Source organism: Rana temporaria, chromosome 4, assembly GCF_905171775.1.
Source record: "Rana temporaria chromosome 4, aRanTem1.1, whole genome shotgun sequence".
In the NCBI taxonomy this organism is placed as follows: domain Eukaryota; kingdom Metazoa; phylum Chordata; class Amphibia; order Anura; family Ranidae; genus Rana; species Rana temporaria.
Window position 1 is genome coordinate 424,884,319 of NC_053492.1, and position 14,937 is coordinate 424,899,255.

Here is a 14,937-nt window from a genome sequence, read left to right on the forward strand (position 1 = left end):
ATGGGTTCCTGGTGCGGCACCCACCTTTAGGGTGTGCGCACATCGCGGGCCCCACCACTATGGCCTACCTGGCCTGGGGTCGCGCGCAACGCAGAGTTCCTGACTCTGGGACCTCCTGGCCTGGAGCAACTGATGCTACCGGGGGCCCAGTGACTTACTGGGTTCCCAACTCTACTGAAGAGATCCCAAGCTGCGTGCTGTGCGGTGGGGGATCGGCTCAAGGAGAACCAAGAGGCAGGTTGTCTGAGAAGCTTGAACAAACCATCGGGGATCTGGGTGACCGAATACTGACAGATAACCTTGGTCTGTGGCAGAGGCCCCATTAGAGCCAGGCCTGTGACACTGATGGGCACTGATTGGCAGCACTAATAGGTGGCACTGAAAGATGGGCACTGATGGACCCTGATAGATGCCAATTGTGGGCATTGATTAGCAGTACAGATCAGTACCGATATCCCTGTAACAGAAAAAAGACGGTTAACGGTTTTATTCTTTCTCTTCATGCTGATCGTGAAGAGAAAAAAAGCCAGTAACCAGCTTCTGTTTACTTCCTGATCAGGATGACAGCTGATCACGTGGTAAAGGGCCCGCTGTGATTGGCCAGTTACCCTGTTCTGTGATCAGCCAAGTCCGAAGGACTGAGTGATCACAGTGCGCGCTGGCCGTGCTCCCCCTGCGCGATCATGGAAGGACGTCTATTGACGGCCTCTTGGCACTGGAAGCCTGCACTGTAGCCGTCATTCGGCTGTAGTGTGGGCAGAAAGTGGCTAAGACTCTGGCTCCTGGGCTTAACACGCTTTATGCAAGTGGCTCGTGTAGGGGTAGCTTCCCCTGTCTGTCAGAGACAGTACTAAGAGATAGGGAAAGGCTAGGGAGAGTGTGGGGACTACGTCTATCTCTTCTAGGAAGCATCCCCTTTGGGTGTGGACCAGCCAGGCTCCCCATGGCAGATGCTGTTGCCATCCACTAGTCTTCAGACTTCTGTTCCACCACTGTTACAGTTTGTAAGTGTTTCCAGATGGGTGTGCTTCCCTGCCGGGCCTGTTTGTACTTGCTGAATTTTTCTACAATATATTGCTATGGCCAAACTTGGACTCTGCACAACGCTGGATCTAGCCCTCGAACTAGATCAGGTGACATTGAGGGATTTTCCTCACTTTGGAGGGATTTCTTCTCACTGCCTGTTCTGGCTATGGGACAGGAAGTGAAGAGTAATCTCCCCAATGGGACAATTTCTATGGGGCAGGAAGTGAAGAGTAATCCCCCTAATGGGATACGGGTGGCAAAAAAATAGTAAAAATACGTTTTGCCTTTAGTTCTACTTTAATTAGCAGAGTGGTTGGACAGTAATGCGGAGGGGGTGGGGGCAAGTTGTTAACCACGCTAGCTCAGCAATCAAGCCACAGATTGGAAAAGGTCCAAGTGATCCATGCACTTATTCCCCTGGGGAATTGCAAACAAATTAAAAGAATTATAGTGATATTTCTTTAAAAAAAAAGGTCCACTGGAGTTGTTTGTACAGTAGGTTCAGGCCAATGAGTGCTTAAATTGCAGAACATGCAAGCGGGTGTTTTTGGAATACATTCCAAACAATAGAGATGTTAATTTTTTTTAAAAGAAAAATAAAACACAAGAAAATATATAAATACTGTGCAATACAAACACATTCAACACATGTACAAGAACATGAGAAAAACACACTGGGCTAGATTCAGGTAGCTGTTACTGCGGCGTATCTCCAGATACGCCGCCGTAATTTCAAATCTGCACCGTCGTATCTGTACGCCGATTCTCCAAGGTAGATACGTTCAAAAAATAGGCTTCCTCCGCCGACGTAACTTGAATACGGCGGCGTATAATTGTCTGCAATATTACGCTGGCCGCTAGGGGCGCTTCCGTTGTTTTCGGTGTAGAGTATGCAAATTACCTAGTTTCGGTGATTCACAAACGTACATGCGCCCGGCGGTAGTTATTTACGTCGTTTGCGTAAGGTTTTTTTGGCGTAACGTTGCTCCTGCTTCTATGAGGCGCACGCAATGTTAAGTATGGACGTCGTTCCCGCTTTGATTTTTGAATTTTTTACGTCGTTTGCGTAAGTCGTTCGCGAATAGGGCTGTACGTAATTTACGTTCACGTTGAAACCAATACGTAGTTGCGGCGTACTCGGGAGCAATGCACAATGGGATATGTACACGGACGGCGCATTCGCCGTTCGTAAAAAACCTCAATCACGTCAGGTCATCACACATTAACATAAAACACACCCCCCCATCCACATTTGAATTAGGCGCGCTTACGCCGGCCCCATTAACGCTACGCCACCGCAACTTATGGAGCAAGTGCTTTGTGAATACTGCACTTGCTCCTGTAAGTTGCGGCGGCGTAGCGTAAATACGATACGCTGCGCCACCGTAGGATCAAGCGCAGCTACCTAAATCTAGCCCACTGAAACACATGCAGTTTAAAATGTAAATGGGACCTGAGCGTATCTATGGTCAACATGTAAAATCACATATTTGTGTCCAGATTGTATTTCAATTATTTCTAGCCTACTCCTATTAATGTGAATGGTCTAGAAGTCTGTAAACGTACTTTGTAAAGATCTCCACACCTTTACTTCCTTGAATTCTGTGACACATAGTCACTATGCCCTGTGAGTATGCAGTGGTGTGTCACACATTTTACAGAGCCTGCCTTCTGAACTACAGAGGTGCTGAGAGGATGAGCTTCAGGAGGCGGAGCCAGTACAGGAATCACTGCTTGCAGACAGCAAGGTTCCATGGGATATGTAGTCCTTAGAAATTAAAAGTTAACAGCAGAAGAGAAGATGCAGGGATTTCAAGAAGTTGCGATTTTTCAAGTAAGCTTACACTGGATTGTCAAATATAACTATTGTTTTTATTGTTATTACAATGGAAATGTTATAAATTGAATGTGTATGCTGCTGAGCCTGTGACCATAGATCTTTGTGTTTGTAGTACCTATATTGTTTTATATGTAAGAAGATTTTTTTTGCTATTTAGGAAAAGTATACAATTTGATACCCACCTTTTCACGATGAGTGTTTGGAATGCGATTCTCGGTTGCTATGGTTGTCAGAAAACGCACTCTACAAGTTTGTGTATTGAGTCACAGTGGTCGGTGAGTCATTGCACAGGAAGAGCCCTGGTTTCCCTTCATCTCAATGTGTAGAGAGGTTGCCAAGAGCTGTCACTGTTTTTGCACATAAAAAAAAAAACAATGTAAACTCATTTGTTAAAAAAAAAGAAAAGTGCATGAGATAAGTAATTGAATAGTGGCACAAGAGCTTGAATTAGCATGCATCCATAAGAACCTGTTATGCCCTGTACTGTACACACGATCGGTTCGTCTGATGAAAACGGACCGATGGACCGTTTTCATTGGACAAAACTATCGTGTGTGGGCCCCATCAGTTTTTTTCACATCGGTGAAAAAAAATAGAACCTGTTTTAAATTTTTCTTATGGTTAAAAACCGATAGACAAAAACGATTGTCTGTGGGGAAATCCATCGGTCAAAATTCCACGCATGCTCAGAATCAAGTCAACGCATGCTCGGAAGCATTGAACTTCATTTTTCTCAGCACGTCGTTGTGTTTTACGTCACTGCGTTGGACACGATCGGATCTTTAACCGATGGTGTTTAGCAGGGGTCAAGTCCTGGGGAAAAAAGTGTGAGAACTCCCCACCAAAAAAAAAATATTATACGCTCATATGCATAATTACTAAACTGCATGTTTTTTTTTTTTTTTTAAGCAAGTTCTTTCTAAATCCCGCGATAACTTGCAGCAGACCTCCGCAATGTGTCCTGGGAACAATGACAAAAGCTCCCAGGAGACATTGCGGCATCGAGGAAGTGACGGAATACCCGCACACTACCCGATGAATCCATATACAGGAAGCGGCCAGTAACATAAAGGATTACTAAGGTTTCGCCTGCCCCTGACAGTGACTCGAGCTGGGCATCGCCGCTTAGTGAAGGATTGGCTCGGGCTCGGCTGCTCTCGGCTGCTCTAGTCCTGCAAAGGGAACTGAGTTCCTGCTGTGAAAAAAGTGCAGGAACTCCGTTCCCACGCGTTCCCGCAGGACTTGAGCCCTGGTGTGTAGGCAAGACTGATGAAAGTCAGCTTCATCGGATATCGAAAAAATCCATCGGTTCGTTTTCATCATCCGATCGTGTGTACAGGGCATCACTTTTAGTACCAGTTACAATGGTCACCAGGACCAACAGAGAGGGTGACTCTCCCCAGCGGGGACACAGACAGCAATAAAAGCCTTCATACAAATGAATGGCCAGCACATAGGGGGGGTTCCAATACAAGGATGTTACTGGATTTCCATAAACATCACAGATCAACGTCATTTTTTGAAGACACCACCGTGGTCTCCTCTCCTTTCAGATATTTTTCACCTTGAGAAATAAGACCTCCATGTCTCTGAAACTTTACATTAGGGTGTGATTTTACCGGATCTCCAATAAAATCCTTTTACTGTAACTTGGTGTGCTGGCAATTATATTGTTATAGCTTTGCTTCCATTTACTGACCACTCTGTCTGCATACACGCGGTCGAAATACCAATTGTGTGTACGGCTTTACAGGGTTGTTTTTGCCTTTTTTGTTAAAAATGTAATCTAGGCCTGAAGATTACATAAAATGCCCAAACATATTTTGTGAATGAAGACAACCTACAGAAAAAATAGTTGTAGTCACAATTTGTTTATATTATTTGTTATATGCTATGCTATTAGTGGAATGGTTTATGAACTGCAAGTTGGTTTCAGGGCACATAAATATAATAAATTACCCAATTTTTTGTAAAATTTAAAAGATGAGGCTGCGGAGAGTAAATGTATAGCAAACATGTCAAACCTTAAAATTTCATGCACCTGTGAAACGGCAACAAACTACAAAAACCATATACATTCCATAGACAGTAGAGCTGCACAGTTAATCGTTAAAAAAATTGTGATCTTGATTCAACCCCCTCAAGATCTCTATTGCAGTTTCCCGATTCTTTCATGTAACAAATGTAGAGACTTCTCCTCTCACTCAGCTGTCAAATGAAAGAAAACGGGCAGTCTCCCAAGTGTTTAACAACATTGTCCTTGATAGTAGATACCTGGAAACATTGTAACTCTTACTTCTTAGATCAAAGGGATAAACTTCTTTGTGTAAATGCAGGAAGTTTACCAACTTAAAGCGGAGTTCCACCCAAAAGTGGAACTTCCTCTTAATCCACTCCTTGCCCCCTTACATGCCACATTTGGCATGTAATTCTTTTTTTTGGGGGGGGGGGCTTCAGGAGGAGTGGGACTTCCTGTCCCACTTCTTCCTTCCGCCCAGGGACCGCTTAGGCGATACGTCATATCGCGATCGCCTGACCAATCACAGTGCGCAGCGCCGCTCGCGCATGCGCAGTGAGTGCCCGGCCATAAAGCCGAAAGCTGTCATGGCCGGGTGCCCATACTAAGAATGAAGACGCCGGCCGGAGAGGGGGGGAGAGGAGCGGAGCTCCGGTCGGAGCGACACTGGACCGTGGAGTAGGTGAGTGTCTGTTTATTAAAAGCCAGCAGCTACACTTTTTGTAGCTGCTGACTTTTAATAAACATAAAAAAAGCCTGGAACTCCCCTTTAAAGGCACACTAAAGGTTCCTATTGCCAGTTTTTTTTTCATGCATAGGATGCATTAAGGTGAAAAAAAAAATAAAAAACCTTTACAACCCCTTCAAAGTCTAAACCTTTTTCTGACACTTGTTTCTTACAAAGTTAAAATCAGTATTTTTTGCTAGAAAATTACCTAGAACCCTCAAACCCTCAGACCCTGGGGAATAAAATGGTGATTGTTGCAATATTTTATGTCATACTGTATTTGCGCAGCTGTCTTTCAAACGCAATTTTTGGGGAAAAAATACACTTCAATTAATAAAAAAAAAAAAACGAAACCGTAAAGTTAGCCCAATTTTTTTGTTTAATGTGAAAGATGATGTTACGCCATGGGAATCGTGAGAGAATCATCATCTATCTTCTAAGCAAAAAAATTGTATTTCTCATTTTAACCCGAATTGTGCAGCTCTAATAGACATCGCTTTAAAGATCTACAGGTCAACAGTTTAGAGTAAAATAATGGACCTAGAATTATTGCCCTCACTCCGGCGTGTGTGGTGATATATAATATGTGTGGTGCAATCAACGTTATTGCCCGTAAGTTCCCCTGATACATGCATTTACGCTTGTACGTTGGTGTATGTAGGGGCGGGACCCCTGATGTCCCACCTATCCTCCAATGAAACGAAAGGAGTGCAGATCGCAGTCCATTCGTTCCTTCCCCATCCATACTGATTGGGGACAGTGACACCTGGACCGGGAAGTGACGTTCTACACATTGCTTCCAGGTCAATAACAGGAAAGAGTGACCAGCAAGCAGGACTGACTATGCTAGCGATGTTGTAAGCCCGAACGGGAGACATGGTAAAACTAGGGGGTAAATACTAGGGAGTAAACTGGGGGTAAATACTGTCTTCTGCAAACCGGAGATACTTTTGAAACTCTACCGCTATCGGGACATGAAAATATGCATCCCTCAGGTCTATGGAAACCAGCCAGTCGCCTGGTTGAACTGTCTGATGAATTGTGAGTAGTGACTCCATTTTGAATTTTTCCTTTTTGATAAAGGTATTTAGATGAGTCAGGTCTATCACTGGCCTCCAGGAGTCTGACTTTTTTAGAACCATAAACAATGGTGAATACATCTCTTGGAATCTTTCGGCCGTTGGTACTTGTATGACGGCGGCCTGGGCCATTAGAGAGCTTGTGTATGATAGAAGAATTTGTCTCTTCTCTTCTGAGCAGGGTAGGACTGTGGGTACGAACTGAAGTGTGGGTGGATTGAGAAACGTCCAAGAATGACCCGAAGAGACTGCCCAGAAGTGTCGGAACTGAAGTAACCGAGCTCCAACTTTATCCGTCTGAGCCAATCCTATATCAAAAAGACTTAGAAGCTTCACGTCCACCAGAAGAAGCTCCCTTTGTGGGTTTTTGACCAGACGGCTGGTTTCTTCTCCAGTTCTTCCTGAAATCACGGCCAGGTCTGTAACGACAAGCATCTCTTGCACGATCCTGTTCATGCCTTGGTTGAGTTCTTCTCTGACCCAGAAGGCAACGATCCTGGGGAAGGAACCCTGACTTACCACCTGTGGCACGGGTGATGGCACTGTCAAGCCTATTCCCAAAAAGGGAAGACCCTTGAAAGGGAAACCTGCACCATGCCTGTTTGGAGGCAGGTTTAGCTACCCAAGGACGAAGCCACAAGGCCCGTTTAGCTGTTAAAGAGGAGAGCATGACACGTGCCACCAAGCAAATAATATCGAGAGAAGCTTCCCCCAAAAAGACCGATGCCATCCTTAGTTCGTGAAGCGGCATGCTTCTGGCTAGCTCTTCAGAGATGTTTGCCATGGAAGAATCTACTTCATCTGACCAGGCCTCCATCGCTTTGGACAGCGCTGCAAGGGCCAAGGCTGGCTTACAGGCCATGCCCGCCATAATATATATATATAGTCTGTCTTTGAAGGAAACGGTATCTTCCAAAGGGAGTGTAACCTCATTGTGGCTGCATCAATCAGAGGGGCTGATTCAAGATGTTTCACATCCTCACTCTTGAATGGATACATTTTTGCCACTTTAGAAAGCAATGAGTTTTTCCTTTCTACTCCAGTCCATTCATCCGTAATAATACCCCCAAGTTCACCTAAAAAGGGGAAATTTGGGCGCTCCTTCTTAAGTTGTTTGAAGTACTTCCTCTGTTTAGAGGGTGCCTCTACTGGTTCTTCCCATTTTAAAGCGTCTTAAACTGCTTTAACCAAATTTGGAACTAAAGAGAAGTCAAATCCTGTGGTATTATTAATATCTTCTGCTTCACTATGTGAGGATTCACTTAAAGCGAGGGTTCACCCAAAAGATTTTTTTTAACATTAGATTCAGGCGAGTTGTTAGAAGCACAATCGGGTTTTTTTTTTTAAATCGTTGCCGTACATACCGTTTTATAGATATATGTTCTTCGCAGCTTCCGGGTATAACCTGCGGGACTGGGCGTTCCTAATTGATTGACAGGCTTCCGACCGTCGCATATTGCGCGTCACGAGTTTCCGAAAGAAGCCGGACTGCGAGTCGGCTCTATAAGGCGCCTGCGCACCGACGTTCGGCTTCTTTCGGCAACTCGTGAAGCGCTGTATGCGACGGTCGGAAGCCTGTCAATCAATTAGGAACGCCCAGTCCCGCAGATTATACCCGGAAGCCGCAGAGAACATATATCTATAAAAGGGTATGTACGGCAACAATTTAAAAAAAAACACCCGATTGTGCTTCTAACAACTCGCCTGAATCTAATGTTAAAACATTTTTTTTTGGGTGAACCCCCGCCTTAAGGAGCGGTTAGGCCTAGAAGGACCCGGAGCTTCCGTGTCACCCTGTATAAGGAATGGTGCTGGATCAGCCAGAGGAACGACTGTACAGTTGGGGTCAGATTTGTTTAGGGACTCCTGGACCACCTTTCTAACCAAAGCCTCCACTTGTTGGTCTCCACCTCCTCTTTCCCTTACGGCTCGGGAATAACATGGCTCACAGAGGGATTTACCTTCTGGGACCTGAGCCCTACATCCCCAGCAGACTGTTTCCTGAGTGGCTGGAATGGCGGTGAGAGCAATGCCCAGATCTGGACTCTCTACTATGACGTCTAGAAGATGATCTAGGACGTCTAGAACTTGATGAGGAATGATGATGTTGAGTTTTAGATTTGACATTATCTTCGCGTGCTGAATGCCTATTTTCAGACCTAGAGGGACTGAGGGAAGAAAATAACAAAAGGAAATTTAACAGGCTCATAAAAGAACACAAATGCTAAGCAGAAGGAAAAAATCTTACCTGCAGCGCAAGGGTTGGCCACTGGAGGGCGGTGACACATCCATAGAGAAGCTTGGTAGCTGAAAGACCAGAGTCACAAAGTAAACCTAGGCTACAAACACCTAGACATCATCATAAACAGGGGCAGCATAGCCTCCTACCTTAACCAATTCAATCGCAGACACCGGGAAGCTGCTGACTTATCCTGCAGGGCATCCCAAGTAATAGCTGTATCTGACAGCTATAGGGTTGCCACCTTTTCTTCAAGTCATTCGAGCATTTCCGAACGGCTCCACACTGCTTTGGCTTGAATCCTACTTGTTTTGTGAGACAACACTTGCAAACCTAGTCAGGATTTTAAAAAATACAGTGCTCGTATTGCGAAACGCTCGTTATCACTTTAATATATACACTGATTTGGGTTACTTTCAACAAACACATTTTGGCCTAAATTTATGAAGGAAAAGTATTTATTTGCAAAATTTTATAACAGAAACTAAGAAAAAAGCTTAATTTTATTTCTGAATTTTTTGACTTTTTTTGACAAAAAAAATAAAAAAAGAGCAGTGATTAAATACCACCAAAAGAAAGCCCTATCTGTGTGAAAAAATAAATAAATATGGGTACATGCCCACACAATTGTCATTCTAAAGCCTCATTTACACAATCGGATTTTCCAACAACAAATGTGTGATGGAAGGGTTTTGTCGGATAATCTGACCGTGTATGCTCCACGTCTTCTGGGGTCCCTCGGCAGCTGTCTCTGCTCCTCCTCGCAAAAGCTTTCCACGTTCATGCGAGCTCCCTCGCATGGTGAAAAGCTTTTGCGAGCGCACTCCCGTGATACAGCGGCGGCCATAGCCGCCGACTGTATCACTTGGCCCGCCCCCCGGCACGCCGCGTCATCCGCTGTGATTGACAGCAGCGCCAGCCAATGGCTGCGCTGCTATCAATCCGCCCAGCATAGCCAATCAACAGCCAGGCTGGGAACCAAATAGGAAGGCGAGAACGCGCACAGGACTTTCGAGTGGAGAGGTAAGTAAAACGGGGGCTCGGGGGGGGGGGGGGCGTTGCTATCAGATTTTTTTTACCTTAATGCATAGGATGCATTAAAAAAACTTTTACCTTTACAACCCCTTTAAGAAAGGACCTGACACACTTGCCAATATTTAACATGGCCATGCTTGTTTGTTCAGGGATGTGCAAAGATGTATTGGGAACTTGCTGTTGCACACTGCGCATGCCCTCAGTGAGAGCTGGCACCAAATGGAAGATATACTCACAGATTTCTGACTGATCTTCAGCTCCCTATACTCATTGCTCCCTCGTATTCTGTGTTCTTGGATCTCCCATTACCGAACTGGCTTGGCTCTGAACCTGTCTACTGCTTCTGTCCTGGCCATCTAGTGGACATTCTGTTTAGCTGCACCTGTTCTATCTTAATACAGTCAGCTAGAATAGTTTATTAGTTTGACTCATGCAAGCATCCGTATTTCTATCCCATGAGGCTTTGCACCATCTTCAGGCTTTTCTTTCCATTTTCTCCTTGGAAGCAAGCACATGTCTGCTGAGTTCTATCCCACGTCATCCATACCGATCCATCTCCGGTACGTTTATCTTTGTGTCTCTAGCTAGGTAGTTAGGGATGCTCTAATTGTGTGATTATTTACTAATTGTACTTGTTTGTATCTGTTTCAGTTTTACTCTATCTTGTACTAATAAAAGTTCAAAAGGATTCTGCGCCTACTGGAATGCATTGGTATGAGAAGAGTTAGCAGTGTGCCCGAATACACCTCAGTCACGTGTAGTGAGGGGCATAACAGTAAAATGGAGGCTTCTAAACATGGCTAGCATACAGAACTTCCAACAAAACAAAGGCTTCTAAGCACGGCTAGCATACAGAACGCCATAAAACCAAGGCTTCTAAGCACGGCTACCATACAGAACGCCAAAGAGACAGCAGTGTTATCAGCTTCCATATAGCACGGCCACCATGTCACAGATAAAGTCAGAGCTCTTCGTGACAAGTTTAGAAGTCTACTCCACGATCACAAGAAGGTCAGTGAAAAGCGAAACAATCGCCATTGCCCGCGCAAAAGCAGAATCTGCAAAGGTGAAAGCTGACTTTGCAGCAAAAGAGGCCGAAGTAAAGGCTGAGTTTGCTGAAAAAGAGATGCAATTCAAATTAGAAAAGTTACGCTTGGAAACTGCATTTGAGAAACTAGCTGCAGAGAAGGAGGCAGCGGCTGCTGCAGCCGAGGCAGACATTCTAGAAGAACTTGCAAAGCCCACCAGTGAGCGGCTCAGCAACGTGCTTGGGGAAAAATCTGTTCCTCATGACAGTACAGAGCGTACCTCAGAATATGTGCGGCGACACGCCAAACCAGACAACTGCACGCTTACAGCGCCAAGAGCGGAATCAACTCCCGCCATTTACACGCCTTATGTCAAGCAAGAAAGTAAACCTGCACTGTCAGTTTTCAGCACATTCTGCATCCAGGCTATCGAAGCACTACGTCACAGTTGACCAAATCGAAAATGAAGAACAACAGGTTAAAAGACACAGCAACAGCATCTCTGATGACTGCATCTACTCCACAAGTTCCTGGCACAACAAAGCGCCCCCTGGCTACTCACACAACGATCAAGGTATGTCAGATCACTTCAAGTTCTTAGCCAGACGTGAACTGTTAGCAAAGGGACTTGCAAAGTTTAACGATCGCCCTGAAAGTTATAGAGCATGGCGTTCGTCCTTCAGAAATGCAATTAAGGATCTTGGTTTTAAACCAAGCGAGGAAGCCGATCTCTTAGTCCAATACCTGGGGAATGAGTCATCAGAGCATGCAAGGAGAATCAGAGACATTAACAATAATTACCCAACCAAAGGGCTGAGCACTATATAGACCTACAGACCAGAAACAAATGGCAAGACTGCAAGCCCAACCTAGAGCCTGGTGCCATTGTTCTCATGAAAGACTCTCAATCAAGGAGAAATGAGTGGCCTTTGGGTCTGATAACCCAAGTGTTTCCCAGTGAAGATGGACACGTCAGGAAAGTTGAACTCAAATAGGTAGATTCAGGTACCTATGCCTAACTTTGCGGCGGCGTAGCTTAAGGCATTTAAGCTAAGCCGCCGTAAGTTAGCTAGGCAAGTACATGATTCACAATGTACTTACCTGCTAAGTTACGGCGGCGTAGCCTAAATCGGCGGGCCTAAGGGCTCCTAATTCAAATATGTTTGAGGGGGCGTGTTGTATGTTAATGGGGCTTGACCTTACGTTTTTTGCGAACTGCGCATGCACCGGGCGCCTACATTTCCCAGTGTGCATTGCAGCTAAGTACGCCGCACGGGCCTATTGATTTTGACGTGGACGTAAACGACGTAAATCCCGATTCACGGACGACTTACGCAAACAACGTAAAAAATTCGAATTTTGGCGGCCATACTTGACATTACTATTCCAATAGGGCCTAGCTCTAACTTTACGTGGCCTATCTCTTACGTAAACGGCGTAAAAGTACTTCGCCGGGCGTACGTTCGCGAATCGGCGTATCTACTCATTTACATATTCTACGCCGACCGCAATGGAAGCGCCACCTAGCGGCCAACCAAAATATTGCAATCTTAGATATGTTTAAGCGTATCTCTGTTTGAGCATACGCTTAAACATAAGTCGGCGTAGATTCTGAGTTAGGTCGGCTTATCTACTGATAAGCCGGCCTAACTCTTACTGAATCTACCTAAAAGTCATAAGGCAAGGCCAGCCTAAACTTTTCCTCAGACCTGTTTCCGAACTTGTTTTTTTACTCTCCTCCGGAGTGCCATGATGTGTGGTATCCGTGGGAAACCAGGCGGGGAGTGTCATGCCTTCATTAAATAAGGCTCATTGTCTTCATTGACTTTAGTTTGTTTAAATTAAATCAATGCTGCCATCTAGTGGACATTCTGTTTAGCTTCACCTGTTCTATCTTAATACAGTCAGCTAGAATAGTTTATTAGTTTGACTCATGCAAGCCTCCGTATTTCTATCCCATGAGGCTTTGCACCATCTTCAGGCTTTTCTTTCCATTTTCTCCTTGGAAGCAAGCACATGTCTGCTGAGTTCTATCACACGTCAGCCATACCGATCCATCTCCGGTACGTTTATCTTTGTGTCTCTAGCTAGGTAGTTAGGGATGCTCTAATTGTGTGATTATTTACTAATTGTACTTGTTTGTATCTGTTTCAGTTTTACTCTTATCTTGTACTAATAAAAGTTCAAAAGGATTCTGCGCCTACTGGAATGCATTGGTATGAGAAGAGTTAGCAGTGTGCCCGAATACACCTCAGTCACGTGTAGTGAGGGGCATAACAGTTCCGTTTCAGCCTAAAATATTGTTCTGGAGTCAAGAATAGGGACATTGATTCTTTATCAAGAAGAACCTACAACTCGAAGGCTCTCAATGAAGAGTGGACTTAATTGAAACCAGAGGGGGTTCAAGCTTTGTACCAAGGGTTAGAGTACATAGCTTGAGGGGCAGTTGGGGCTGAAGCCATCAGAGTCACTGCTGCTGGAGTCTCAAAGTTCCACTGTGACTTAAGAGATGTAGGCTTACCAACTCTTTTTGAGAGATATTTGAGGAAAGAACATCCTCTCTGCAGATTAATTTTGAAAGCCTTGGAAGGAGGCTGACCAGAGCTTCTACACACTGCAGACTCTTCAAAAGAAACCTGGCTAGTCCATAAAGAGTGGCATTGTTTGCACCTATGTGATGGAGTGGTCAACCAAAGGGGCCCCTCATACAAGTTGGAAGAAAGATGGCAATTGTTCTTTCCAGAGAGACATAGGGGAACAGGGCTAAAGAAATTGAATGATGATTATGGGCATTTAGGGCTGGACAAAACATTTAATTTAGTCAGAGATTAATTCTACTGGAATGCAGGCTGAAGTTGAAAGCTACTGCCACATCTGCCTTCTCTGCATCTAGAAGAAGACTTTGCAATCCAGAGCTGCACCAATGGGCCACCTTCAGAGTTAAGGTCCTATGGACATGATGTGCATTGATTGCTTGAGTCTGTATCCCGACACAAGTGGCCAAGGGAACATACTGATAGTGACTGATCATTTCATTTGTTATGTCCATGCCTATCCCGCGAAGGATTAACAAGCTGTCACAGTTGTAAAAGTTATTTTGTTCAATACAGACTGCCTCAGAGAATCCATTCCTATTAAGAAAGAGACTTTGAAAGCAGGCTCAATAAACAAATGTTGAGCATTCAGAAATCAAGAATAACTCCATATCACCCCCAAGGGGATCCACAGCCAGGAGGGTTTAAGTGAACCCTGCTTGACATGTTGGAGACCCTTTCTGAAGAATGTAAGCTACATTTGAGCAGTCACATCCCCACTGTGGTGCATGCTTATAGTAGTACAGAGACTAATGCTTTTCTCAATATAGGCTTATGTTCAGTGATTTTGAAAAAAGGAAAGGTACCCCTAGGGGCTTTGAGTTGCAGCAATAAATAAAGATAATTCAGACAGTGAAAATTTGTATAAAAGTATAAAGTTTATTACAGTTTGAATGGTATCAAGTGTAAAAAAAATGTATCTGATCGGAATCAGGACATAAGCTCCGAAAAGGACATATAAACAAAGGCTAATAACGGCCGGTAACAGTCAGTACATCATTAAAGGTAATTACTATGGACGCATCGCGTGGCCCCAACATGTTTCAACCTTTTATATGATTTTCAAGGGGAACGAAGGTTTGCGACCATAAATTCTACAATGGAATACACATATATTAGGCATTGTATACATGTTTTTGCAAACAACTATGTACAACTTTCACATGACATGTTGTTAACATCGTTGCCAAGAAATACATACCAGAGTGACTATTGGAAACCAAAGACAGCAGTCAGCCAGCGACCGGCCACCGATGAGCAACCCTTGAGGGTCCTGCCAGTTGAGAGGATGGTCAGATGGAAAAAAGGGAAGACCATATTGTGGGGTGGACAAAGGATCACCCCTGGGCCTA

The 14,937-nt window shown here is 44.6% G+C and overlaps 1 protein-coding gene across 1 annotated transcript in view; it reads left to right on the forward strand.

The window, feature by feature from the left end:
- The first annotated feature begins 11,454 nt into the window (after positions 1 to 11,454).
- The window catches only part of LOC120935776 (protein BZZ1-like), a 37,291-nt gene continuing 33,808 nt past the window's right edge, over positions 11,455 to 14,937 (forward strand). The window contains exon 1 of the mRNA XM_040347837.1: positions 11,455 to 11,565. Coding sequence (XP_040203771.1) covers positions 11,455 to 11,565 — 111 coding nt within the window. The remainder of the gene's footprint in view (positions 11,566 to 14,937) is intronic.